The sequence below is a fragment of the Clupea harengus genome, chromosome 9, assembly GCF_900700415.2.
Source record: "Clupea harengus chromosome 9, Ch_v2.0.2, whole genome shotgun sequence".
NCBI classification, from domain to species: Eukaryota; Metazoa; Chordata; class Actinopteri; order Clupeiformes; family Clupeidae; genus Clupea; species Clupea harengus.
The window spans coordinates 11856034-11883734 of NC_045160.1; the positions used below are offsets into that span (position 1 = coordinate 11856034).

The 27701-nt window shown below is 42.0% G+C and overlaps 3 protein-coding genes across 4 annotated transcripts in view; 2 read left to right on the forward strand and 1 right to left on the reverse strand.

Moving 5' to 3' along the window:
- The window catches only part of tyw1 (tRNA-yW synthesizing protein 1 homolog (S. cerevisiae)), a 66515-nt gene extending 61899 nt beyond the window's left edge, over nucleotides 1-4616 (reverse strand). The window contains exons 1-11 of the transcript XR_006152581.1: nucleotides 4349-4616; nucleotides 3945-4063; nucleotides 2786-2902; nucleotides 2623-2682; nucleotides 2237-2332; nucleotides 2035-2124; nucleotides 1869-1934; nucleotides 1705-1766; nucleotides 1069-1161; nucleotides 578-642; nucleotides 348-416 (exon numbers count right to left, since the gene is read on the reverse strand). The gene's annotated coding sequence lies outside the window, so the exon portion shown is untranslated. The remainder of the gene's footprint in view (nucleotides 1-347; nucleotides 417-577; nucleotides 643-1068; nucleotides 1162-1704; nucleotides 1767-1868; nucleotides 1935-2034; nucleotides 2125-2236; nucleotides 2333-2622; nucleotides 2683-2785; nucleotides 2903-3944; nucleotides 4064-4348) is intronic.
- A 1264-nt stretch (nucleotides 4617-5880) lies between these two features.
- Nucleotides 5881-15561, forward strand: gdpd1 (glycerophosphodiester phosphodiesterase domain containing 1). Of its 2 annotated transcripts, none has more exons than XM_031573436.1 (11): nucleotides 5881-6054; nucleotides 6470-6642; nucleotides 7523-7565; nucleotides 7889-8024; nucleotides 8279-8324; nucleotides 8759-8880; nucleotides 8991-9080; nucleotides 9172-9305; nucleotides 10085-10144; nucleotides 10279-10330; nucleotides 13660-15561. In XM_031573436.1, the coding sequence occupies exons 2-11, from the start codon at nucleotides 6507-6509 to the stop codon at nucleotides 13798-13800; spliced, it is 960 nt and encodes a 319-aa protein (XP_031429296.1). In that variant the 5' UTR covers nucleotides 5881-6054; nucleotides 6470-6506; the 3' UTR covers nucleotides 13801-15561. The 2 variants fall into 2 exon arrangements, with proteins under 2 accessions (XP_031429296.1, XP_012691699.1); XM_012836245.2 differs by having other exon boundaries at nucleotides 5883-6054; nucleotides 6490-6642.
- Nucleotides 15562-16574: 1013 nt separating this feature from the next.
- ypel2b (yippee-like 2b) lies at nucleotides 16575-27137 on the forward strand. Its single transcript, XM_012836192.3, has 5 exons — nucleotides 16575-16655; nucleotides 24730-24960; nucleotides 25252-25295; nucleotides 25559-25667; nucleotides 27000-27137. The coding sequence occupies exons 2-5, from the start codon at nucleotides 24844-24846 to the stop codon at nucleotides 27087-27089; spliced, it is 360 nt and encodes a 119-aa protein (XP_012691646.1). The 5' UTR covers nucleotides 16575-16655; nucleotides 24730-24843; the 3' UTR covers nucleotides 27090-27137.
- The last annotated feature ends 564 nt before the right edge of the window (nucleotides 27138-27701 follow it).

Genomic DNA, 27701 nt, shown 5'->3' on the forward strand with positions numbered 1-27701 from the left:
ATTAACTGGGGTAAATAATGGACCTCTGCCAGATAATACTGAGAGGGACAATGTAAACCAGATAGTCATTATTGCAAAATAAACCCTTTTAGGATGACACATTTTACATCATGATTCTGATCAGCTTACAGGTATGTCCAAGGCATAACAACTGCTAAGGTTTCCCAATATACAATAATTGGCTAGATAAAGGCAAATAAGTCCATGATGCTGGCTGGCTGTGTGTGTGTGTGTGTGTGTGTGTGTGTGTGTGTGTGTGTGTGTGTGTGTGTGTGTGTGTGTGTGTGTGTGTGTGTGTGTGTGTGTGTGTGTGTGTGTGTGTGTGTGTGTGTGTGTGTGTAACTCACCTGCCACTCTACGCATTCTGGAAGTTGGGACATTTGGTAAAGGGTGATTCCATTGAACAGCTGCCAGAACTGTAATGGGGAGACAACGATATATACACAAACAGACACAGTGGTTGAATTACAGATACAGTGAAAAGTAAAATTATTTGTTATGAATAACACTTACAATGTAGGTCTGATAAGTAGACCTAAATCTATAATAAAAACCAGTGGTCTGATCACATACTCACATGACCAAAGAAGAGGAAGGGAAGAAGAAATCTCAAGCCTCTCCACATCCATGATTGGAAACCCTCTAAAAGGCGACAAATATGCTTTCTCAGATACTCAGAGCTAAACATTATTTTGCTTAGAAGCTAATTTCATGTATAAAACAGGTAATTAACAAGCCAACTGCTATTTTCACAGCTACTGGTCACATGATATAATAATTCAACTGTCTGCAAGTTGGTCTGTAGTTATCTATGTCAACACAATAATCCTTACCCCAACCGTAACCTCTGCTTTAGCCTTTTCAAACTCAAAGAGAGGATTTTAAAACTCTGAACTATGACACAAGTGAACAGTATTCATCCAAGAATCTCATCTGATAATGTGCTGTGCTTTCAGACACGTTATTTCACATGGTCCTGAGACATTTTCAAATGGATGGTTGCATACTTTGTCCTTGGAGCAGCAGCCGGTCCAGAAGACATTTTAAAATAACAGTGTGTGTCCATACCTACTGTCAAGTCCAAATCGTGTCTTTCACCAAGAGCCTTAAGTCTATAGAGGCATCCGCTTTGATAGTAGTACTGAAGAAGCTGCAAAAAGCCTGGATATTGAAAGTATACATCAATCAATCAATCAATTCAATCTTATATAGCGCTTCTCTAAATACCCGAAGTCGCTTTACAGAGTCCAGAGTCCAGTAATCATTCATACACAGTCATACCGGTGGTGGTAAGCTACATCAGTAGCCACAGCTGCCCTGGGGTAGACTGACAGAAGCGTGGCTGCCAATCAGCGCCTACGGCCCCTCCGACCACCACCAACATTCATTCATACGATGCAATGTATGTCTTGTGGGGGAAACCGGAGTACCCGGAGTAAACCCACACAGGGGAGAACATGCATGACCTGGAACGACCTGGAACGACCGGGATTCAAACCAAGGGCCTACTTGCTGTGAGGCGACAGTGCTAACCACTGAGCCACCGTGCTGCCCATCATATAATTGTAAATGTTGATCAGTAAATTATTGGCATTTTCACCATACTTTAATAATGTAAGAAATGTTAGATGAAGAGGTTTGTCTTGAGTTTTGACCCTGCAGGCAGCGGCATTAAATAATCCCACACAATATGGCTGAACTTACTTTGATACATTGAGTAGGCCAGAAACGAATTCCTAAAGCTCTGGTACAGCTTGCCATCAGGCCTAAGAAATTGAAGAGACCAAACATGATTGGATCAGTGTATAAATTCTAGGTATTTTGACCACAATAATGTACTTTAGTACAAGTGACAGCACTGAGCTAACCAAGTCAGCATGACTCCGGAGAGGAAGGTGGTGATGTAATGTTGGAACACCCACCACCCTTTGATTCTGAAAAAGACAGACAAAAAAGAATGATGATCAGATTACACACAGACAGTCTTCATGTGTTCCTTATTTTATTCGACTGAGAGTAGATTGGTGCGCTGACCTAGATCCATTGCTGATCAAGACACTCTCTCGTATGGTTAGTGTACAGTAGAACCACACCAACAGGAAGTTGAGGACTGCATCAACAAATCTCAAAACAAAAAATATATATATTTTGAGTAATATTAGTCAAAAGTTGGATTCACCTTTAATCTGACAGTGGCCTGTAAGTGGTTGTTTGCACACCTTCGTTAGCTTCTTACCTATAGCTAACTAAGAAACGGCAAAGAGAAGCAAGCACCAGCAAGATAACTGTCACGTAGAGCTTGAATCTCTCATACTCATCCTTGTAGCCTGTTCTAAAGAAGATGATAAGGAGAAGAAGACATTTTTTTTTTTAAAAGCAGCAATTGCATATAAAATACATGACCCATTTGTGTGATTTGTACAGGCATTGTCGTCATAGACATTGCAGTCGGTCAGCACTGATGCATTACATGTCTGTACTGAATTAAATTGTGTTTCGTTGATGTTTAATGACTATTTTTCTATTGATGCATAACATACACAAGAGAGATACAAATGTAAGTGTATACTGAACATGCAAATACATGAGATCTCGTGATCTCATCCTTTAGATGGTACTTACTTGGACTGTTTACTCAGAAGGATTACATTCACACTGCCCAGTACAAGACTGAGGTACATCCTGAGGCAACAGATACATAGAAATAGAATAACATGTTTATGACAAAAAGTTGGAATAATATTTCTTGCTACAAGATGAAGAGGAAAACTACTTGGTTTCCTACCCATTTTTCTTTGGTAGGAAAGCTTCCATTTCATGGAAAACATTTGGCCTCTCCCCTATTTGTGAGCGAATTATATCCAGGGACTTGGCTTCCTCCTCTGACAGTCCTTTTCTGCATCTGAACATCAGAGATGTAGAAATATTGATAAATTCTGAAAACATCCATGTTCAGTTTATTTGTGCATGCATGCAGGTGTGTCTGTGTGTGTCTGAATGTGTGTGTGTGTGTGTGTGTGTGTGTGTGTGTGTGTGTGTGTGTGTGTGTGTGTGTGTGTGTGTGTGCGCACGTGTGCGTGTGTGTGTGTGTGCGTACGTGCGTGCGTGCCTGTGTGCGTGTGTGCGTGTGTGCGTGTGTGCGCGTGTGTGTGTGTATGGTATGACATTTTGGTAAATTGATAATTGAAGCTCCATATTTAATGTAAAGAATTCTGAAATGTGAAAACATTTCTAACTCAGTGTCTGACTACCCTCCAAGTGTATGATTTACAATGCAGTCAAAGACTAATATCCTTTGCACATGTTCTGATTGTATCAGAGTGGTCTCTTAGGTATACTGTTCTGTGGATCATGGGTTATGCCAGGCACCTAATAGTCTAGTTAGGACCTCTGGAAGGGTTAAGCAACATCTTCCCCTTTAGCCTCGGTTTGCAGCTGGCTTTGGCCCTTCAAAAATGGATCATCAAATCTTTAGGGCTGACGTTTCCACTACTCCCTTCCCAATATGGTCAGCTTCCAAATTTGTAGCTACTGTGTACATCTGTTTGATATGTGATTCACGCCTCTTTAGTGGTATAATTGTGGGCCACTCAGGTTGGTTGGTGTTGAGACACTGCAGAGCCATCACAGAGACATCTTTAAATGATGGTGGAGACATCTTGAGAAGATGCATGAACAACTTCAACAACATCCTCGCCTAATGGCTCAAGAAGACTCTAAATCTATCTAGTATTCTTAGTAACTTTCACAGTTATTCTGTGTGTAGTTCTATTTTATTTGTAATCGATAAACACCTTCAATATTATCCCCAGTGTCATCTGAAGTCAAGTATTGTATTCATGGAAACAGTCATGTTTCCTTTTAGTATAGCTCAGTTTAGGAACAAAACACAATCAGAAGTACCAGAATCCAACAATGGCCATATATAATCTATGTGTACTCACTTCTGCAATGAATGAGAGAGGTCTTTAAGATTCGTCTTTTGTCGACTGATGGAGGATGAGAAGCTCTGCTGTAACTTTGACACTTCATCAAGCTTCTGCATGTATAACCTGTGGGTTTCCTAATTGAGCAACACATGTTGTATAAAAGCTTTCAGTGTTAAATGACCGGGCATGCTACAGAACTTTCACAACATGAGTTTTATCAAAACAAGCAAATAACTAGAATTAGAGTTACTAAAATACAAATACATTTTAGAGGGCAAGGAAGTTATATTCATACAAGTAAAGATTATTACAAACACAATCTCTTTAGTTAACATTAAATTCATTTCAAAGGCAGGGATTTATTATTTCTTAAGAGATTTTGACCCCAAATGAGTAAGTACAAACAAGAGAAGCCTTACCTGAACTGAGTAGAACTCTTTCTCTAAGACCTCCCACTCTTTAAGGACGTTTGGAATACCTGAAGACATCTTGCCAGCTTCTTTATGAATTGTTGTTCTTTATAGAACTGTTAACATGTAAAACTGCTAAATATTACCAGAGACACATGTGAGCTTTAACATAAATATACATAGCAAGCCTCAGTCTAGCAATTGTATTTGAGAAGCTGAATTCGAGGCACTTCTGGTACTTGTGAAATCGATCTGGCAAGATTTCTCCTTGGACTTTGCTTAGGGATGGTTGTAAACTTGAATGATGTCAGAGGGATCCCCCCTCCCCATAGCCACATATTCTTCTATAGTCATGTACAGCAAGAAGCATTTTTCATTTTTGTCTATATTAAATAAATAATGATGAAAAGTTATTTATTATTCCAGTTACTATATTAAACTATAAAAGAGATGCATTCATATTTTTCCACACTGTCCTGTTTCTTTAAGACTGCTCTTGCCTCTGTAGTTGAATTTTGACCTACATATGAAGACAGAGCCATGCTTATGCAATAATGTTATCCGTTGTGAGATTAGGCTCATTGTAAATGACACAACACAGAAGATATGTTTCTTCATATTCACTGATAAATCTGTTAAAAATATTTCTTCTGATATAAACTTATCCTTGATTAAGGTTTTATATCATACCAAAAGGGGAGACTTTCCTTGATGAACTTGACTATATGTCCTGGCCTTGAACCCCAGGTAACTTCTGATAAGGACCCTCTGAACACTCCTTCCTCAAAGTCTAGAGTTCTCTATAATATCTACTGTGCTGAAAAGCCACATCAGTTCATTTTATGGGTGAAATACCCTTTCAAAGCACTCAAGCTCAATCAGACAGTCTATAGAAAATATGTCTCTGGCACTCTCCTGGACCCTGGAACCAGTAACTAAAACGTACAAGTCAGTGGAAATGTTTTAACTAATCAATAAACCTCTACAGATATCCCTCTCAGGCCCTGATTTTGCATATGTTCAGCACTTTGGCGGAAAGGATTGGAGTACCATTGTTGCATCTTGCAGGATTTAGTAAGAACAGATGAAGTTGCTTGCAGCAGCTTAAAGACCAACCTTACCGTCTCTTCCAGACATTGCATCATTTACCCCTGCTCTCTTGGAGGATCTGGCCCACATAGGGTGCAGATACCCTTTTCACAGCAAACATACATTTGTTTTTATTTTTGTGTTTTTATTTGTTCAAGGTTTCAGTCTAAAAAATGTTCATTGTGTTACTTTTTTGTTTTGAAGGCATGCAAATGTGAAGTAAAAATACATTAAAATTGAAAAGTTTGGTGTACATCTTGCAAAAACTATATTACACAAGATAAGCTCCTCTCAGTAGAGTGGTCTGCAAGATTTTACTTTTTTTAAATTAACAACTTACTTTTATATTTAAAAAAATGTATGGTAGGCCTACTTTAGCTCTCATATAGTGTGCTTCCAGCAGTAACAAGACCGGAAGAACCATAGAAATCTCGAACAGAGACACTCTCAATACAGAGGAAAAGCCAGGAGAGCAGAGCATGCGCGTGAGAGATCACCTCATGCACTTGGCCACAACAAATGTTATCACACAGATGTTTTGCAACCTAACCTACGAGATACGGGATGCTGGACTTTAATAAATGAGCAACTGGACAGGAGTGTCTGAGACCTCGTGAATGTCAGCTGTAAGATACCGGTTCTTCAATTGCTTTTTATGTCATGGTAGTTATATCAGCGGCATATGTTGTTGAAATGTAGCAACACAATGAAATAGCGACAATGTAATGTAATAATGTCTAGCTGTCAGTAGCTAGGAAGCTAATCGTCTTATTATAAAAGAGAGTGCACTCATCGTTGTTTTACAAAAAAACATGGCGAGCTACATGCCTGTTCATCTTTTGGGCTTCTCGCTTGTCAATAAGTTAGTTAGATGTTTCTTTAGCTCAGCACTGGCTGCTGTTTACTGTAGTGATATCAGCTGTTAAGGATCTTCGCTAGCTCGCTAGAAAGCTAAATTACTTTCGCATTTCCATATTAGGGTGACTGTAGAATGCTAAATATGAGATAGCAGCGTTTGCAATACACCATTTATTTTTACAGTGTTGTTTATATTTTGGTAGAGAGTGGAGTGTTTGAGATGTGCGCCGCAGTTTACGTTTTGTCTACGGTGACGGGGTATGTGCTGACCTCCGCATTGCTGTTGAAATTCCCGGCTCTGTTACACCGACGAAAGCATGGGGGATTCCGGAGCAGACATATATCTCATCGCGGGGGTGAGTGGCTACTACTGAGAGCAATGTGATTTTATAAATGAACAACTGGTTTGAAAAGGCTTATTTCTCAGGTGTCTGTAGACATAAGCCTATCTCCCTTCACCTCTATTAACTTTATTGTGCATTTCCTTGTTAACAGTACGTTTTGGGAGAGGGTGAATTTCCTTCTGGATCACTAGGCTACATGTACATCTCCATATATCTATCTAAACTTGAAATAGGTTGTCACCCAGGTTTCTGCAAATCGCTTTGCCAACAATTCAGTGAAATGTGAAAATGGTTCATTTTATTTGACTAGGCCTAGTTTATACTTTTTGTGTTTCAGTCAAAGCAGTGCATCAGGTTTTTACACTTCAGGGTTTGTAGTCACAGGTGTAACAGGGGGTGGTTTTGTCCAAGATAAATTTGAAAAGCATTAAAAGCGATACGATTCTATATGACATTAATAATGAAGCCAATCAACCTAGAATAGTTGTAAGAATGATTACAACATAGGCCTACTTTTTAAAGTGAATGTTAAGTCATAAAAAAGGTGAGTGTGTCAAGATAAGGCTGAGATTAGTTTTTTTTATAGTAACATATCATGATGTGTACCTGAACTTTGCCACGATGACCCAGAATGGAAGACCAAAATGGGACAGATCTGGCAACATCTGGCAACACTTTAAACATTAATGCACCTAATGACCTTAATACCGTATATTATATCAACACACAACATACTGCATAGCAGCAGTATTCAAAATGTTTGAACTGTCTGTGTATGTCTAGAGCATTCCTAAAGCATTATTCATCGTATTCATTCAAATGTCAAGGGCCCAGTTTAGCCTAACCTTGAAATCCTATTATGCGTAATGTTAAATCAGGTTTGTGTTTACAGGAGCTGGAGAAAACTTGGAGAATACAATGGCAGCATTCAAACAGTGAGTGTCTTATCTAGCCTACATCTACATCAAATAAAACTTCACATATTTGAAGTGCAAAACATTAGTTTACCCCATTATTTTATGATTGATATTTGGAACACTGTTTTATGAAGTATACTTCAGAATTGGCCAGATCTCATTGTATACAAGTGTTGACTTGCCTCCTTAGCATTAGAGTCGTGTGTGTGTGTGTGTGTGTGTGTGTGTGTGTGTGTGTGTGTGTGTGTGTGTGTGTGTGTGTGTGTGCATGTGTGGGCAGATGTATTAGTCTCCTTGCCATCACCATCCCTTTTGTATTCACTTTTGTCTTAATCCCTCAGTGCGGTGCAGCTGGGCACAGACATGTTAGAGCTGGACTGTCACCTGACAAAGGATGAGCAAGTGGTGGTTTTACATGACAACAACCTAATTAGGTCAACAGGTGTGAGCGTTGATGTCTCCAGCGTGGCCTATGCTGTGAGTATGCCCAGACCGGGCAAATGCCCTCAGGCCACTCACTCCGGGCCACTTTGACATTTGATTGCTGAACAGCTGTGACCTACAGGAAAAGAGCAGGCACTCATATGTGTGTGTGTGTGTGTGTGTGTGTGTGTGTGTGTGTGTGTGTGTGTGTGTGTGTGTGTGTGTGTGTGTGTGTGTGTGTGTGTGTGTGTGTGTGTGTGTGTGTGTGTGTGTGTGTGTGTGTGTGTGTGTGTGTGTACTCTACACAGGATCTCCCTCCTTACCTTTGCAGGCTTGGTGTCACTTTTCAGAAAGGTGAGCATTGCTCAGGACAATAAAGTTTTGGTTCATGAATGATCTTTTTTGCATGAACTTTTTATTTAGTTGAATGGCATTCATCAGGAAGGGGGGTATATTTAAATATATCAATGATCAATGATATCCGTAAATTTAAAAAGGCAGATAGTCACAACGTATATTTTTATTGCAGTTTAAATGTAGGTAGATTGCATGCCACTGTCCCCAGTAGATGGACTACAGAGTATAGGAACAGACTAGGAGGAATGTGAGGACATGATGCCCTTCATGACTTTGGGGACAGTAATGTATGGATATTTGTATTTCTGTGTCTTCTTGGTAATGAGCAGTGCATGAACATACGTGTTGGGTGGTAAAGGGTAGCTCCAAATGGAGTTTAGTCCAGTGCTGCTGATTATCTTATTATCAGTGATTATCTTTTGTCTGAATAGAGTGTTATTGTGAGGGAGGTGAGGACAAGCGCATCCCTTTGCTGAGAGAGGTCTTTGAGAATTTCCCTGCCACGCCTGTCAACATCGACATCAAAGTCAACAATGACACGCTCATCAAAAAGGTCTGGTTTTCAATAACCCTACCAATCTTTTCACTTGTTGGTATTTTGTGAGCACAATATGTGACGGCCCTGACTGAGGAGATTTCTGCTGTTCTGCTTAATTGCCGCAGGTCTCAGAACTAGTGGTCAAATACGACCGGGAACATCTGACAGTGTGGGGAAACTCCAACAATACTGTTGTGAAGAAATGCTACAACGAGGTAAAGAACCAAGAGCCAAAGTCTGTTCAGTGATTTGCTGACTCCTAAAGATGAAATGTCTCACTGTGTCCTCTCTCCTGTGCTGTGATAGAACCCGCGGATCCCAGTGCTGTTCAGCATGCCCAGAGTCCTCCTCGTGGTTGGGCTCTTCTACACCGGCCTCCTGCCCTTCTTCCCTCTCAAGGAGCAGTTCTTAGAAATCCCCATGCCTTCCATCATCACCAAGTGAGCATTAAGCTTCACCCACACACACATGGACCTACATGTGTATAACATGAGCTTGCAATCTTGCTATCTATCATCATCTGTAACAATCTCTTTTGGCTTGCGTCATGACTTGCGTCATCACTGCAAAAATGGCACAGAACCTCCTCCAGACAGAGACATAACCCCAGGAAATGTTAGTGAGAAGAACTTAATTGATGTCTCGGGCTCTGCTGCACCGGTTCAAAGTTCAACAGTGTCAGTGAGCAACAGATAGTGATCGTGTCTCTGGGTATTTGTTGAGTTAACTAACCTGGTTTTAACCAGAAAATATTTCCAGATGTTTGTGGAGTTGGTACAGATTAATCAGCAAAAAAGGTGTCGTAGTGTTTACACCAGTTAAGAAACAAATGGCTTTTCTTTACCATATTTCTCTATTCTATGAACATTGCAGTCAAATCTTAATAGTGATACCAATGCCAGCTCTGTTTAATGGTTAACAACACTTCTCAGTAATCACCCAGATGAGTGATTTTCCATAGATTTGGACATAGACCTAACAGCATATTTAACCCACTTTATTTGGCACGTAAATTATACCCCATGTTTCAAAGATAAAAATGTTCATATCGGCTTGTCTTGGCCTGGAAAAATATGAGCAAATGGTTTTAAACTACTGTATTTTGAGCAGGTCTGCAGAACTACATAGCTGTTGTGAGCCAGGTTGCATGTTTAATGTTTTCCCATTAGTGAGACTGCTATTTCACTGTTCATATAAATGTTGCCTATTTCACCCACAGGCTGAAAGACCCCTCTAGAATGACTAGAAGCCAGCGTGTGTTGACTTGGCTTGCTGACACGTAAGTCTGAAGTGTGAATTTAAAGCAACTTGCCTAATTATCCATTTCAGGCTGTCTTTGACCTGTTTTGTGGTTGATGATGCACATTGTCACTTATAGCATATAGTGAAACCATCCCTGTGGGTCTTTTGCAGGCTGCTGATGAGAAAAGCCCTGTTTGATCATTTAACTGCCAGAGGAATACAAGTAAGGGCATCTTTTCCCACCACTCATTCTATTCAATTTCCCACTTACTTATACTACTTGAACTTATGCTGCAGTGCAAGTCGGGAGTTCGGAGGATGAGATTGAAGGGCATCCTAAAGGGATTACTGGATGTCAGAGACCTTGCCAATTTCACTGACTTTCTGTTTGTTTTTCCACAAACTCGTCTTTATATTTTTTTTATGTTATCCCAGGGAAGAGGTCTAACCAACATGTCTCATAAGTTATTCAAAGAAGCAAAAGCTTCTATAGTGGGGCGGCTTAGCTTGATCGTTCACAGGAATTGTGGACTTTGTGATAAAAGCGTGAAATTTGGTACACATATAGCCAAAGACAGTCCAAAAACAATTAGATATCGGACCATCGTGAATTTTCAATTTGGCGGCCGTGGGAGCTGTTAGGTGAAACTATCAGGAGCCATTTTTCAAGATGGCCGCCATTGATAACAACTTTAGGTTGCATTTTCTGACATATGTTAATTAATATGATATTGTTGATCTAGTTAGTTATTTTTGCCATATATTGGGAGTTACTACATATATAACACAAATAAGTCATTCAAATTTTAAGATGGTTGTTATGTCAAAACGGTAGAATACTGGTTTAAAGTTAGTAATTGCAACAAAGTTGCATAGATATATGATATAGAGGATCATAACATCAAATATCATGTTGCCGAGTTCCGATTGTAACTCTAACATTAAGCATAATAGAAAGATAGGCGAAATTAGGTCTATATGTGAAAATATTACCTGTCCAAATATATGGTCTATCATGGAAAAATCAGCAATCGCCCTCACAGTAACAGAGGGCTGTGCAGTCTAACGCAGCCCTTCTTACATTTGCAGGAGACAAGTTCATAGCTGGACTGCCCTGCATCTGGTAGGCATGTCCACAATGGTTCATAAAGACCCTCAGATGTCTTTGACCAGCCCCATTTACAGGGTGAAGGTAGCTCTGGTGTAGATACCAGCATCTGACCTCACACATGGCCTCCCTGGTAGACTGCCCGCTTAGCACGCTCCTTTAGGGCAGCCTTTGTTGGGGTGATTGACTGCACATTGTGCCGTTTCGCAAATAATTTCCTTCTAGCATGGTCTATTTCTGTGGATGTGCTGGTTCAGTCATAGAGCAGGATGATAAACCTTTCTATTGTTGCCATTACCTCCTGTGGAATGTCATGTGGGGCGGAACATAGCTCTAACAGGGCATTTGTAAGCTCTGGAAAGACAGCCCACACAGCCCATGCAGTCTTTACCCATGCCCAGCAAAGCTTGATACTGTGTCACAGCCAGTCAATGCATGAAACACAGGAAGAGCATGAAGAAACACAGGTTCTGCAAGTCTGCTTAGGGCTGGGAAGGTTTGGTCATGCTTTTGCCACCAAAGAATTGGATCCTTATCTCGGGGACAAGATATCCAACTACTCTATAAAGAATTCTCAGGGCAGGGCAGACAAGTAAATGTCAAGCAATAAACAGTGTGCAGTTTGTGCAGAAGTAGATCCTTATCTCAGGGAACCAGTTTTTCCTCAGCAAAGCTTGATACCGTGTCACAGCCAGTCAATGCATGAAACACAGGAAGAGCACGTGCCTTCTCAGGCCCAAGTCCACCTGAGATTTCATGGGCTGCTAGGTATCAAAACTTTTTCCAGTACCAAATGCCAACCAAAGCTCATCCGCTGGTTTTAGACCTTGAGCTGCTGCCACCGCCAAAACCACAACATCGGTATCAACAGTTTGGATCATAATTCTCTGGTGACCATGTTGTGCTGCATGAGCCACATGTAATAACATGCTGGTATCAGCTTCCTCGTGTGTGCATGGAGAAATTGAGGACAGATCAGCTAGGGGTGGTTTGTTGAGGACTTCTACATCATCTGTGACAACAAGCTGTTTATCCTCCAGCACAACATCAAGCCATCTGAGCAGAGCATCTGAGAGGAAGGTGAACAACTCAGTCTTATTGCTGTCTACTCTGAGAACATCTTCAGAAAGTTTCTGACTAGTCAGTGAAATGACTTTCGATAGGGAGGGGGAGAGAGCTGTCCACAGTTTCGAAGTTGGCATTAGCACATTGACTGTTTCCATGTAATAGGCTGTCAATGGAACTTAATAAAAAGGGTATCCCTTAATCTTAAAATGTACCTTCTTGACCTGTTTATCTATTTTTATCTTTAAAGAAAACAAAGTACATGTAACTCTACCCCTTTATAGAGGCATTCAGAAAATGACTATTACGAAGGAGGTAAAATAGCCTGTCATTTTTCAGTAAAGGACAACAAGTTTTGAAAAGATTGAAGTCTATATTTTACAGTGCATTAGCAAAAATATAGCAGATATCTGTGTCTGTGGTATCTTCCTACCAAGTACAGTCTCATATCAACAGCAACCTACCATTTAGAACTGGCGTTAGCACGTTAACTATTTATGTAGAACAGGGTATACAATTAAAAGTGTTTCTTCATTTTAGATATGGATTTAAATTGTATCTATTTACTTGTAAGCCTACTTAGAGCATATGACAAATATGAGCACAAGGTTTGTTGCAACAGTCAAGTCATATCTTTCAGATGAATTTTAACTTGGAGGTGACACCAACATGTCACTTGATAGCTGTAAGTAAATGGTCTTGATTTGTGAGAACAAAAAAAGATTCTGGGCTAATGTTACATTACTGATTTTAATTCTGCATCACAAAATGTATGATTCAATATGGAAATGATCCAAATCATATGCAATATACGTAACTTTTTTTGCTATTACAAATTCCATGCTAATCATGGCTACCATCTTGAATTTGTATTAACTTTAAATATGTTTTTTAAACAAGTATAAAATCCAAAAACTATGTATGATGACTCAATTTAACTAACAAGATCATCAACATCATATTATATTCCGTAATAATAAGAAAATTGATCTGAAAACTCTTGCACCGGCGGCCATCTTGAAAAATGTTGAAAATTCATGATGGCCCAATATCTAAAAAAAAATCGGACTGTCTTTGGCTATATGTGTACCAAATTCCACGCTTTTATCACAAAATGCACAATTGTTCAGGTTATCTGCCCCACTACTATAAGATAGAAATATGTCTTCAGATTAACCCAAGGCTGCACTCCCACTTTGAGTGGAGAACTATTCCTCTCTCCCTGGTGAAACTACAGCCATGCCCTTATAATACAATTCGAGAGAAATAAAGGCATAAGCTCTTCATCATATTAAATCTACGTGGAATTAGAGCGTACCTTTTGTCTTCATGTATCTTCGTGACACTTAACTCTTTCTCTGTCTTTCTTAACTCTTCAGGTGTATATTTGGGTACTGAATGACGAGGAGGATTTCAAACGTGCTTTTGACCTTGGCGCCACAGGAATCATGACAGACTATCCAACCAAGCTGAAGGAGTTCATGGAGAAGAACAGAGATATCTGTGGAGTGAGTGGATAAAGTGGAGTGAGCAGCAGGTTAAGACATCCTGGTGAGAGCTAGATGAGAGGCGTTTGGGGTGTCAGGAATGATTGGTTGTGGAGAAAGTTGTGCTGACGAAGAACAATGTGTGTTTGTGTGAATTACACCTTATACCTTTTAATCACCAATTTTTCATGTTTACTGTATGTATTACCAGTGCAGTAGATAGACAACCACTGTGGTGAAACCATGTTTTTGCATCTGTGTGTGGAAAAATGTCAAGATACAAAGAAGACCACGCATTCCAGGGTTTCATCTAAAGCACTGAATGACCCTTGTACCTAGAGTTATTACAACACAAGAATGGACAGGAATGGTATAGGAATGTAAAGGGCAAATTAGTTTTCCATGTAGTATTTGCACATCATGAAGTGTATTGAGATCTGTGTATTCTCTGTGGCACAGGCAGCTCTTACCTTTCTTCAGCACAGCACATGCCAAAACTAAATTCATTTTAGTATTCTTTCATGCTTGGAGGTTTAATTTAAAACTGAAATGATAATGAATCTTAATAAAAGCATCAAAAATTAATGAAAATATGTCCATTTAAGAGGAGTCGTCTTATGTGAGCAGTATCAGTTTGTTGCTTTAGCTGGTTTGCGGTCATGTCTGTGAAATGTCAATGCTGTTTAAAGTGTAAGGCACTTGAAGTGTATTTGTACGACATTTAAGGAATTCATTTTAAGGAATGAATTCACCTGCCACCTTAAAGTGATGATCGACGGAGTGACCCAGAGAGGCATTTCATCATTTTGTACAATCTCACAGAGTAAGAGAAATGAGGAAACCAGAATTAATGTAATGGCGCCTGCCACAGGGCCAATTTGGGTAAGCAGCTGAGCATTCAAAATGGGTGAGGGTTTCAGTGTTCTGTCACCTTCAATGGATTATTTTTCTGGGCATTGACATGCCTTGTACTGACACTGTTTTTTCCCCCCAATGAGGACTTTGTTTGATGTCCTATCATGGACCTCTGCTTTTAGTAGAGGCTGAATGTATTGTTGTGGAACATTGGTTCTAGCCTGTTCTGAATGTGCCCGTTCCATTTCAGAAAAAAGATTTATTTACGTCTGGGCTGTTGTATTACAATTTGCACAAGGTTATAGTATGTCGTTTGAATGATCAAGTATGTATATTTGACATCATGACATGTCTTTCGTCAGTTTTCATTCCTTTGTTTACTGACTGCATACTATTATAAAGATTGTGTATCTGATCTGTGTTGAATAAGGATATATGACATATATATATAATAAGTCATAAAATAAGTCATTTTTGAAGTGTTGGTGATCATGTTTTGTTTTGCATGGATTTCTTGGCAATAAAGGGCTGTGAGGTCACATTAAAAAGGATAGAAGTAGGTAATCAATATGAAATAATTGTTTCCCCTGTTAAGGTTTTTTTTAATTTAAGTCAATGTAACTGTTATGGCCCAGTCATAGGCGACTTCACAGACTAGTCTGTGCTATCAGTATACTTAAAGAAAACTCCCAACCAGATAGGTGTTGAGTGGCTTTTCATTTGGAAAGAGATGTGTGGCAACAATGCAATTTAACGAACTGATAAGAAACAATCATAGTTTTTCCATGTCAGTCTGGATGTTTTGTACCATGGGCATTGTGTCTTACTCCTGTATTTTTTCAAGTCATGTTCCTTGCTGCCGTTAGTGATTTGAATTTTCCAATTAGTGATTCGTTTTCAGTGATGATAGGCCTGTTTAATAAATTATTTTTGAAATGATACCTGTTCACATGTTTGATCAATTGCATCAGGAGTAACCTCATGCATAAGCGTCATGCCAATGTACTTTCATTTTTCTCCCCAGAAGTGATCTGTAACTGCAAAGTGTATGCATTTTCAGTGGGAGTGGTTGTCAGATTACCTCAAGGTTGCTATCCTCTGGTCAGAGGTGACGATTCCAGGTGACGTACTGTATGTAACCTTTATTGAAGACATATGTGATACACTTTGCATTTCCACTTCCGTTGGTGTGGTGGTTGTTTTGAGACTGCTTTCTCAGATTTGTTGCCGACATGGAACTATAAAAACGCCAGAGGGCGCCATGCTCCATCAATGAAACTATTGCCATAGAATTATGAAAGACTGTCTATCTAGTCCTGCATTACTCTTTATAGATACAGTACTAGGCCTTTTGTGTTAAAGTTTTAAATACAGTCAGTACTGAAGAATTGGTGCCTTGGCCTAATGTTTGTTTTTATTGCAATCGAATAACTAAATCGTTATTTGTAGAATGCAGTTAGACACTCCAGGTCTTTTCATTACTTTTTGACGCATTTTCCCATGACTGAACAGCATAGGCTACATCATTATACCAAGATTGGATTTTCTGGCACATCTTAACATATACTGTTTGTATACAATAGACATACAGGTTTTGAAACGATAGACCTATGCAAGATACAGACAGTTTTGTTCTATTTTGTAAAGACATCGTAGACGATGTGTTGATGTATGCAGCAGCTCGCATTCTCCTCAAACTGAATCGCAGCTGCAGGTAGATAACAGTACGCCCTACCATTGGTCGTTTGTGTTTTCTCTTGACCAATGAGGGGAATGTTGCTATGCACTGTCGTATTATTGGTTGGTGGAAACAGCTGTCACTTTGACTTCAAGTTGAGTACAGTGTGATTCTGCATGATTGCATCAAACTCGGTTGATGCATCGTGCCTCAAAATACCACGTCTGCCCGACTTGTAAACGTGATAAAAGGACATTTGCCTGGGAAGGAATGAACTGATTTGCACTGTATAAAGTTTGTCCGGGAGACAGAAGCGGTGCAACCATCCTGTGAATATTTTTTCCTCTCTTCAAAGGTAATACCCGATTATGGAACTTAAAGTTGTTTTGCACCGAGTCCAGAAATAAACCGATTCGTGAGTGTTAATGTCTTGCTGCATCATCACATTGACGTTGCCGTCGTGAGTCGATTCGTGCGTGCAACTGGAATGATTGTAACGACATATTATACTGGCAACTGGGAGAAAAAAATAGTTGATGCAAACGACTTGTTTTGTTGAATCCATGGGATGGCGAAGTCCGCAGTGGGTCTGCTTGTTATTACGCTCCGTTACTAACGTTACGCGCGTGGCGTGATCTTGCGCCACCAGCAGCAGCAACAGGGAGACGCATCCATATCGCGCTGCGGATGGCGCATCAGCCGTGTTGTTTTTATTTTGCATTAGTATCTCTAAAATTTCCCAATCTACGTTACGATGTGTCTGATCATATTTAGATGGTTACAGTTGTTAGCTATCAAAGAGGGCTACATTGACGAGATGCCCCGTGCAATATGTTTGCCTGCGTCATGTTTATTTTTGTTTGGATGAGGCTCGTTTGGACTTGACAGTCAGTCATGTGGCATTCTCTGTGTGTGGGAAAACTGGGATCAGTATGTTGTTGTGAGAATTTATGTGTGCCCTGAAGGGACAGTTATCTCTGTCTATTGGAACCGAAAAGTTGTGCTGCACTTGAACATTTCGCAACATGTTTTAAATGTTATGCACTGTGCATGCAAGTGTAATGTTATTCATGCCCTATCACCCTTGATTTTGGGGAGCGTTACAAATCACTTTGTTATGGCCAAACTGACTTCAAGAGTTGTCCGAGCATGCCTCTTACTCATCATCACGTAGACCTTGTTACACTCAGACATAAACTGATTACTGAAGTATCACCAGCTTCATCATACATTTAACATTTAAACACATTTGTTGACATGTATATGCGCTTTGTTAAGTGTTTTATAGTGGTTCGGATTCTATGGTGTAGCTGGATTGATGTGCTGTGCCCTTTTTCCCCCATCTGTGCACTGTAACATCTAAAACGCTGGCCTACATATCATATACACTCTGTCGCCACTGCCTCTGACCTGGTTCAACACAAATAGATTACACACTCAGACACACTAATGCATGTAGGCCAGACAAGATAATCGTGGGAGAGAAAAAACAAATCTCACATACACAGTGAGACAGAGAAGTTGTTTGACTCCTCATTCAAAGGAGGCATGTAGTTATCAGTGCCTGGGGAGTGTTGTTTGTATTTCAGCAGATGCTACACGACAGTGGTGTCATCCAATATGAACCACCTCCAGACTTCCTGAAATTTCAGTGACATTTACTGAAGCATTACAAACGTAATGGTTACATTCAAGGCAGCATTTGAAAGGGGACTGTCATCGTTGTTATCGCCTTGCGCTCACCCACATGGTCTGTCACTTCCTACTTTGGAAAGGCTGCACACATCAGTAAGCTGGATGAACATCTGTACTAGCAGTAGGATGTGGAAGTCTTCCTGAGCCTCCTGGGAAGTTGCGCAATCCAGTTTTCTTGAAGAGTGTGCACCCCTTCTACTTGTATACCAAAAAGAAAATGGAAGACTGAAAAACAACTGGAGGGAAAACTACAATGTTTTTTCCATTTCACATCAATTGAGTGCTTTTAAGGTTACAGCTGAACTTTGGAACTCTGATTCAGTCAGTATGATGTTTTCTGACTGGAAGCCACCATATTCCCACTTCAATTAGATGCCTAGCTTTAATTTAGATGTTTAGGTAGCATTAACCCAAAAACATCAAATGTATACAGAGTATCCTTCAATGCTACAGCTGTAGGACCTGCCAACACCAGCCAGCTGCGGGAGGTGCTCACAAAACAGTTTCAGTCTCGAGGAGAGATCAGAGCTGAACACAAGGACACTCGTGTCTCGCTTTCTCTATTTACATCTCTCCCTCTCCCTCACCCACTCCCCCCTCTCCTCTTTAACTCTCTGTCTCATTCTCACTCCATCCCTCTTTCATCCCTCATCAACTCCCACTCTCATCTCAACCTAGTGCCTTTTTCTTAACAAACCCCCTAACTCTCTCTCTCTTTCTTACCCCCCTTCTTTCTCCCCCCGCCCCACTGCTGTTGCTGTAGTTGCTGTTATCACCGTTAGCAGTGGTGGCAGCAGCAGCAGCAGCGGCAGTGCCTGGTTACGTAAGAAAGGTTGTTTGGAGACACGGGAGCCTTGAATGGAGCAAGGGGGGGTGCTGCGGCACAGAGCCTCGCCCGTCACAGCTGTAGCGCCGAGCGCATCAGACATCTCCCCACCCCCCAATGGGAGATAGACACAGGGGCTGAAGGACGTTTGTGCGGGGGAACCGTTTGTCACTCAGGGACGGGCCGCTGCTGTGCGAGATGGACATCGGGGCAGAGGTGGGGGACGTGTCGGGCTGCCTGTCAGGGCACCTTTGCGTTGGTCGTGCGCGCTGCAGATGATGGTTACTTTGCGCCAGTCACTCCTTTCACTCCCTTACTCTCTCTTTCTCCCTGTGTCTCTCCATCTCTGGGAGACAACAATGGTAGCAGCATCCCTGCTGTTTGTCATTTGATCAGCACATCTTATCTGTGTGCAGACAGCGAGACAAGCCTGCACTTCTGACCGAACCAGGACTTGGTTAGGCCCCCATGTTATGACTTTCTTAATGGGTTGGTGTTTTGCAGCACAAGACACGTCTTAGATTAGATACGAGTTAAGCCACTGCAGTTTATGTAATGCAGTTGCATCATACAGTCATTCATTAAAATAAGTCTTCAGTGTGATATAAAATATCACACCAATATCATGAAACTGCAGTGTTTCCAGTATCATTATCAAGTGCTGTAAAACACTGAAACCCTCTGCAGCATTCCTGCCACACCTTTCCTGCCAACGCCTGCCCACACTATAGCTCTCTGACAGTCAGGATGGCTCCGGGATGCCTGCCCGGGCCACTCCCTGTGCCCGCTGCCCTCCCTGCCAACACCCAGCTCCGGCAGCACCGCAGGGTGGAATTCCCCTCCAGTGGATTCATGCTCCGATCACACGTCACTTGATTTATTTATTAATTTAGTTTCTAATTAAATGTGCCACCGCTCTGGCACAGATAGCCGTGCTAACTGTAGTTCACGGCCACATTTGGCATCGATTCCAGTTGTGTGATTGCTCGCCCAAGGCTGGTAGTACAACAGTGTTATGGGTCAGGGCACTGATTAGATGGGTTTTTGTTACGACGGCAGTCAGAGGATAAGCTGCTGGACATACTGTTTTGTCTAGGCTACTGCTAGTGCTGCTCTGTCCCACCTATGTACTGTGTTACGTCTGTGTAATCTGAGACAAATGCTTAAGGCCAAACTATCGATCCAGAGAGGGATCCTGGATTGCAATTTAAGAGCTGCAATCTTTTTTTCCTCTCGAAAGGATGACTTCATCTTTTGATTTGTTGGGTCTAAGTTAAGGCTTGGAGCAAAATCCTTTATAATTGAGTTGGGAGTGCGGGTTAATGTAATCTCAGAAGATATACTTAGGACTGGTTAGTTCACAGGATCCAGTTGTACTCTGTGCTCTCATGGCATCAGCCCATACTTCATAAGTTATAGAGAGAAAGCCCTTCAACTCATGACTCTGACAGATGAGTGCATACTTTTGAGCCTGACCCAGTACACACCATTGATTTTTTCCCATTAAGTCTAGGCCTCTTGGATGTAACTGTACATGTTGAGACTTTAAAAAAGCAGAGCTTGCAAGGAAGGATATGGTTCTTTTTGGATGTACATGTATGTGTATGTGTGACAGTGTGAGAGAAAATGAAACCCCTCTACACTTAATGCTGCACATCCTAGAAGTGACACATTAGTTGTAACTTTACACTCCCAGACAAATTCTGCTTGCTTGGCCCTGTACTCCTACAGAGACCCAAAAATACTCACTCTACTCTTAGCGCAGCAAAGAGGTTCACTGAGGTCAGAGCAGGTTGCTTGGCTTGAGTTTGACTGTGAGTGCGTGTGTGTGTGTGTGTGTGTGTGTGTGTGTGTGTGTGTGTGTGTGTGTGTGTGTGTGTGTGTGTGTGTGTGTGTGTGTGTGTGTGTGTGTGTGTGTGGTAGTGGCCTGCGGCCTCTCAGTGCTCCCTTTATGCTTGAGCCCCACGTCTTTGGCTGGTGAACAATGGACAGACAAACACAAGCGCAGCCGTTATGCTGAAGCCACTCAGGCCCTTAAGCCCTGGCCTCAGATGCCCTTTCCACTGTCACTGAGATGCACTCCTACACTCTCGCTTCCAAAACTGCAGCAGGGCCAGAGAGTGAAGACGAGGTGTGTCATCCCAGCATGGGAGGAGGACGCAGGGCTCACACCCAGTTCATAGGGCAACGAGCTTTGATGTCCGATCACAAAATGTACTCAGAACATAGGCTACTGTGCTTTTACACAAAGCCTAGGTGATATATCTATGTTGTAATAGGGTAGGTCTCCTGTGTCAGTCTACAAAAAAACTGTGTCACAAAATTGTTGTGTGTAACGCTATCGAATGTATTAGTCTCCCGTCATTTTATTTGAGAATATCAAATTCAACGTTTAACTGTGTTTTCTGTTTTTTCTTACTGATTCCGTCTGTGTTTTCCACATCGAGGAAATCATAGGGCCCTATGATGTGGAAAAGGACACAAACAAATGGAAAGACTGTCCAGCTAAAGACATTGAATGTCAAAAGTGTCACAGACTAGGGCATTATGCTGTAGCCTATTGCACTGGTCAAGCAATACACACAACACCTGCCAGACAGTGCGTACTCTCAAACTACAAGGCCATGGACGGAAAACATTCTTCTGAATGGGGAAGCCATTCATTTCAAAACTCACTGTTAATCAGGAAGAAACCTTAAGCAGAACGGCAGCACATAAGGTGAGGCCGTAAGGTTACTATTACAAGGGTAAGTCGATGGTGGCAATTATTTACATTGCAGGTAAATGCTGGAACAGAGTATGAGGTAGAATAAGTGTGTGACAGTGTGGTGGGGGGTGGGTAGGTGTAGACCGAGGGTTTCTACAAGTAGATCAGATGGAGAGACTACAGCAGCATCCCACAGCGAAGATAGTCTAGACTAACGGGAAGAAAGAGACAAAGTGAGTGGATAGAGTTAGGCTGCCAATACACGTATGTACTTAATGGATATGGTGATGAGGAACAATGTTTCCACAGCCATCAGGATTTGTGAGCAAAGTTCACGCTATAAAAGTGTGAACATTTGGTTAGTAAACATCAATTTGATAAACACATAAAGAGATAAATGTAGGTTAACAATTAACAGGAGGAAATATGGCCACTTTATCAGTATGAGAGGGAGGGGCTGCCCAGCAAGGTGTGTGGAAATTTTGTTTATATTTGGTTTTGATGAGTTATGTTTGGCTTTCGACCGCCTACCTTTTGGCATTGTATCGGCTCCCTAACTTTTTTAAAGAGGATGTTGCCGATGTTCGAGAGTTTGAGGGTGTGTTTTGTCATGCAGACAATGTGTTAGTGTATGGACAGAACAGACAGGAACATGACCAAAGGTGACATCGTGTGCTACAGAAGATGTAGGACGAATACCTCACACTCGCTAAGAAACACATCATTTCCGCGTCGGTCACAAGGTTTCTGCAAAAAGCATCGAGCCCGATCCAAAAAAAGTTAAAGCAATTCTACAGATGCCAGAGCCAACATGTGTGGATGACATTGGGCACCTTATGGGCATGGCAAACTATCTGAGCAAGTTTGTGCCACAGTGGCTACCATCACCATGCCACTAAAAAGACCTACTGAGAGAGGAAAATGAATGGGCCTGGGGAGAACTCCTTAACAGACTGCTTTTGAAAAGCTGAATGAAAGGCTGAGTTCACCAAAGGCACTCACTCTGTGTTCGCACAGCAGACACGAGAGTAGCAGCAGATATAGCAGCACCTAGAGTGTAGCAGCACCTATTTCATATCACCAGCATATGAAATAGGTGCTGTTCTCACACAGAAACTGACAGATCCCAGGTAAAAGCCTCATCACCGCAGACACACTATCAAGAGCTCCACTGAGTGACACACTGTCCTCTGATGTCCAACAACTAGAAAAATATGTGTTTGTGGATGCTGTCAGGTCCCTGCAATGGGCACACGGTTGAAAGAAATCAAACAGGCACAACAAACAGATGAAACATGCAAGACGGTGGCACACTACCGTCTAACGGAGTGGCCAGAGAAACACGGACTGAGACCAGGGACTTCACCCCACTGGCAGGTCAGAACGGAGCGGTATCTAAAAAGAGACCTTCTCATTAAAGGGGAAAGAATCGTTATACCTCAGGTGCTCAGAGGGGAGATAATGAATAAACTCCATGAAGGTCATCAAGGGGTCTCCAAATGCTGTGTCACAGACCAGGAATCTATCCAGATAATCGATAAACCAAAAACATCAAGGTGGTTTTCAAAGCATTTTCTCGCAAGTAACAAAATACTCACAGTTTAATGGCAAAACAGTCCCAGCCCCACTCCAACAGAAGAATGAGAGAAAAGTATTGATTGCACAGCATTTATTTTTAGGAAACAGCAGACGTCCATGAATATCATGTAATATTTCATATCATCCAGTGAATAATCCCAAATGGTGAATAAACCAAGCAAAGTTAGAAATAATATTAGGAAACCTTGAAAACTATCAGATGACTTGTTTTGGCATCTACCTTGATTAATTCCCTTTTTGCGCTTCCAAATTAAATGCAAACCAGGTGAACAGCAAGCAGGATAGAGAGAGGGTGCGTGATTGTAAAAGGGAATGACAGCAAAGGAAATGAATCATCTACCATGGCTCATCTCTGTAATAATTATCTTTCTTTCTAAATTTGCAATAAAGTTTTATACAGACACATAGGGTAATAAGATAGACTTACAGGAAATGAATACTGAACATCTGACGAAGCTTTCTATGTTTCTGGCCTTCTACATCATATAGACATTAAATCATTATTACCATAAGCTACCTAAAGGATGATGGCGCAACACTATCACTATGACAACGACTCCAGTTGTATTTTTTATATATAGCTCTGCGGTTAGCGCCTTTAATTCAAGAAACATTATTGAACTCTGACAGACATGTGAAATGTTGATTTCCATGTTAGTTTCAGTGGTCCATGTTAGCAATTAAACAAAAATGTTTTAGACATAGAAATTGTGCTCCTTGCCACTTTTGGATTATCTTAATTGCCACTACACCATTAGGCATTAGGCTATATTAGAACCTTAAATTGGAGAAAGACCCATTGGTTAGTGGTCTAAACTATCCTGTAAAATACAAAAAAAATTATACTTTTATATTATATATTACTTCTGTCCCACTTTTTGTTGTGCATTAAACCCCTGATGAATGATAGGCTTCTGTATTATTTTATCCACTGTCTGTGTGGTGTTTGACATAGTTGCAAACCAAGATGCAGGTTACATTTCAAAGAAGGAAGAGACAGAATGCTTTCCTCAAAGCTATTTCTATGCAATGCCTACCTTTTCGATCAGACACACCCAAATGAGGCGTCAGTCCACCCTCAAAAACGCTTAGGTCTGTGCGCATGTTATGAAATTACCAAATGAATGTGCCTTAGTAATTAAAATAGCTTTACTCGATGCCCTTCTACTTCATCTATCAAATTAGGGCCCTAGTGTTAGGGAGTCATGAGCCACTGACTTCAGGAGAGTTGTTAGGAACAAAGACTCTTTGCAAGAGTGTGTCTTTCTCCTACACTGCAAAACAGTTGGAAGTCTTCTCCAGTCTCCATCAGTCACCATCTCCAAGCTGGAAGTCTGTGTTTGCAGACTGGCTCTGTCACAGCAGTGATATGGTTGATGGACTTGGAGATAACAAGCAGATCTTTGACAAAAAAAAAGACACAGACTTTGTCTGAGCACAATGGCTTCTCTGGGGACTGAATCAGCTTGATTTAAACTCATGTGCTGTATCTCTTTCACTTACTCTCCGTCTCTCTTGTTCTCTTTTCTGGCTCGGCTGTCTGGCTGACTGTGTGTGTGCACATGTTTGTGCACATGTGTGTGCGTGTGCCCGTGTGGACAGGTGTGTGCCTCCTGCCCCTCCCCCACCACGGCCCTCACCTGTGTGTTGCGGTGCTTCCCCTGCGAGCCGACCTGGGCCGGCAGCCCCTTCCTGCACCGCCCGCCGACCCCGCCCATGGTCACTATGACGCGCTCCAAGACCTTTCAGGCCTACCTGCCCAGCTGCCACCGCACCTACAGCTGCATCCACTGCCGAGCACACCTGGCCAACCACGATGAGCTCATCTCCAAGGTGATTGACCCCCACACACCTGCCACCAGCCTCTCACCCTGGCAACAAACAGCTACCCACTTTGTTCCTGTAAACATGCACACAAAAAAACGAACTGAGGGAAGAGATAAAAAAGAAGTGAGAGAAAGTGTCTGTTTTAACAAACAAAAAAAACGTGCACAAAAAATATCCAGTTTGGAAGTTTAAGGTGAGACCCTCATTGAGGAGAGACAAGAGGACATACACTGGAATGATTTAGTGACCGTTGCCAGTTTGTGTTTCTCATAGGTGTTCTGTCTCATTTCTCTCTAGTCCTTTCAAGGAAGTCAAGGTAGAGCTTATCTGTTCAACTCAGTGTAAGTATCTCCTTTGTCACTGAGAAACCTTTTCAGTGTCCTCACTGCGGTGTGTATGTGTGGCTTTTACTGACACCCAAAGAGTAAAGCACAGTGCCTAATGTGATGTATGGCTTAATAATACCACTGTAGGACTCACATCTGTGTATCCATAATACAGTGTTATCCGATAGATGATACTCATCCCATCTTATTCCTCTTTGTTCGTCTCTCTTGCTCCCCCTCCTTTCTCTTTCTCTCCTTCTCTCTGTCCTTCTCCCCAGGGTGAATGTGGGCTGTGGGCCAGCTGAGGAGAGGGTGCTGCTCACTGGGCTTCACGCTGTAGCAGACATCTACTGTGAGAACTGCAAGACCACGCTGGGATGGAAATACGTGAGTGTCCATCCTCATGCTGCACCACCACAAACACACAAACCCTGTTTGTCCCTGAAGGAGTGTAAATTAACAACTTAACTTTTACACTCCAGCAAAGTGGTGCACATTTAATGTGACTGGATGTGGCAAATGAGGCTGAATGGAACTTAGGATATTCACACTTGATTGTTCCAGCAGCAGGGACCTCAGTTCACCCGACTAGCATGAGGAAGTGCTCCCTTTCACATGCTCTCAGAATGACAGGGCAGTCAATAAGGAGGCCGGCTAATGTAAGCATAGAGATAAGCCTCAGCCTTAGCAGCCATCCAGTTTGTTGTTGCGATTCTACAAGATGACTGGTTTATATGTGGTCTCAGTCGTAAAAGGGTTGATATTGAGAACCTAGTTACAGTCACTGGTATTTGTCAAAGATCCGGCCAGCTCATGTGGCAGCTTTGTAACCCACCTCAGGAACTGGCTGGCTTACAGTAGATACACAAATCAGTGTTATTGTGTAACCACAGTTACTCCTGGCATGAAGGAGCAATGGTGAGCATTGCAGCTTTTAGAGGTCAAGGTAGGGAAGGCAGCAAGTATCTGCTTTCTTCATCAGTAAGAGGTTTTCAGTGAGAAACCACAGCCATGGCATTTAATACCAACGACCCACGGCACTCTACAAGCTGTAGGACATTCTTGCCGTGGTGTCCATTTTTAAAGTCAGAGCTGTTGAGCCTGCCAGTTGTTTTTTTCCGTCCTTGTATCTCAATGTTAGTTCAAGTTCAGCCATCAGTAGACAATGGATTCTTGGATAATGGAAGCCGCTGCTTGGTCTGGCACATGCGAAAAAGGAGGTATCCATCTCCACTTCTCCATTTGCGTAAACCACACATGTCCAGACATGTCTGCCGCCCGTTCATGTTGGCCCAGATATTTATGAATATGAGGGCAGATATTTATATGTTTCCCGGGTCCTGTGTCTTTGTTCCAGGCATGCTTGACCTAGTGCACTTCTAAACTGTGACATTTAAAATCGCTGCTCTCACCACCACCCCCACCCCCACCCTCCACCGTGCCAAATCCATCCGATATAAAAAGAAAAGGATAAACAGGATCACAGTGAGATGGCACGCAGGAATAACTGGAGACTTAGTGCAGGGCACAGCAGCGCTTTGAAGACATTTCAGCTGCATTAGAAGATGAGTGCTTTCAGTATCATTGCAGTCCCTTCCCCCCATTCTCCTCTCCACCCCCTCTCTCTCTCTCTCTCTGTCTGTCTTTTCCTTACCTTCTCTTACTCTTTATCGCTCTCTGTGTCACACTCTTTCTCCCTCCCTCCCTCCCCTCTTGCAGGAGCATGCCTTTGAGAGCAGTCAGAAATACAAGGAGGGGAAGTTCATCATCGAGCTGGCCCACATGATCAAGGACAACGGTTGGGACTAAACAAGCCGTGAGGAGTGTCGATGATTTGTGCTGGGAGGGGGGGGGGGGATAAAAAAAACACACACAAGGGATGATGGGAGTTCTTATGGCGGTTGTGTGGGTCAATGTGTGAACTTTTGGTTGTTCATTACCCCCCTGCCCTTCCCCTACCTGTGTTCATCCTTCTACCCAGCCGGAAAAAAACACACAACACACACACACACACTTGTACTCACACTTGCACACTACCCGCTGGTGGCATGGGGATAGTGAGGAGAAGATGAGAAGCAGGATGTGTATGTGGGTTGGAGTGTTTAAGGTTGCACCCGAGTTCAGGTGGGCATGTGACTGTTGCAGTACCTCAGTTTGCACGCAAAACACAGATATACCCACAAACACAGATGTACAGCTACATCTAAACATGTGCAATGTAGAAGCAAGCTGTCACACATAAACACACACGCACACGCGCACACACAAAAACTCTGAACCGGACGAACAGGACGCAGACGCAGACGCAAACACAAACACATAAACCAAAATGTGTGCGCCGCTGAGAAATGCCAGCCCTTTGACAGGATCAGAGTTACGTTACGTTACAGTTACGGAGCTGATGGGGTTTCTCTCTCAACC

Excerpts from the sequence above, each read along its gene's own strand:
- gdpd1 (XM_031573436.1), top strand. The coding sequence starts at position 6,507 with ATGTGCGCCGCAGTTTACGTTTTGTCTACGGTGACGGGGTATGTGCTG. Across the intron at positions 7,566-7,888 it reads ACAATGGCAGCATTCAAACA|TGCGGTGCAGCTGGGCACAG; the intron begins GTGAGTGTCTTA and ends TTAATCCCTCAG. Across the intron at positions 10,145-10,278 it reads TTGACTTGGCTTGCTGACAC|GCTGCTGATGAGAAAAGCCC; the intron begins GTAAGTCTGAAG and ends GGTCTTTTGCAG.
- ypel2b (XM_012836192.3), top strand. The coding sequence starts at position 24,844 with ATGGTCACTATGACGCGCTCCAAGACCTTTCAGGCCTACCTGCCCAGC. Across the intron at positions 24,961-25,251 it reads ACGATGAGCTCATCTCCAAG|TCCTTTCAAGGAAGTCAAGG; the intron begins GTGATTGACCCC and ends ATTTCTCTCTAG. Across the intron at positions 25,668-26,999 it reads CCACGCTGGGATGGAAATAC|GAGCATGCCTTTGAGAGCAG; the intron begins GTGAGTGTCCAT and ends CCCCTCTTGCAG.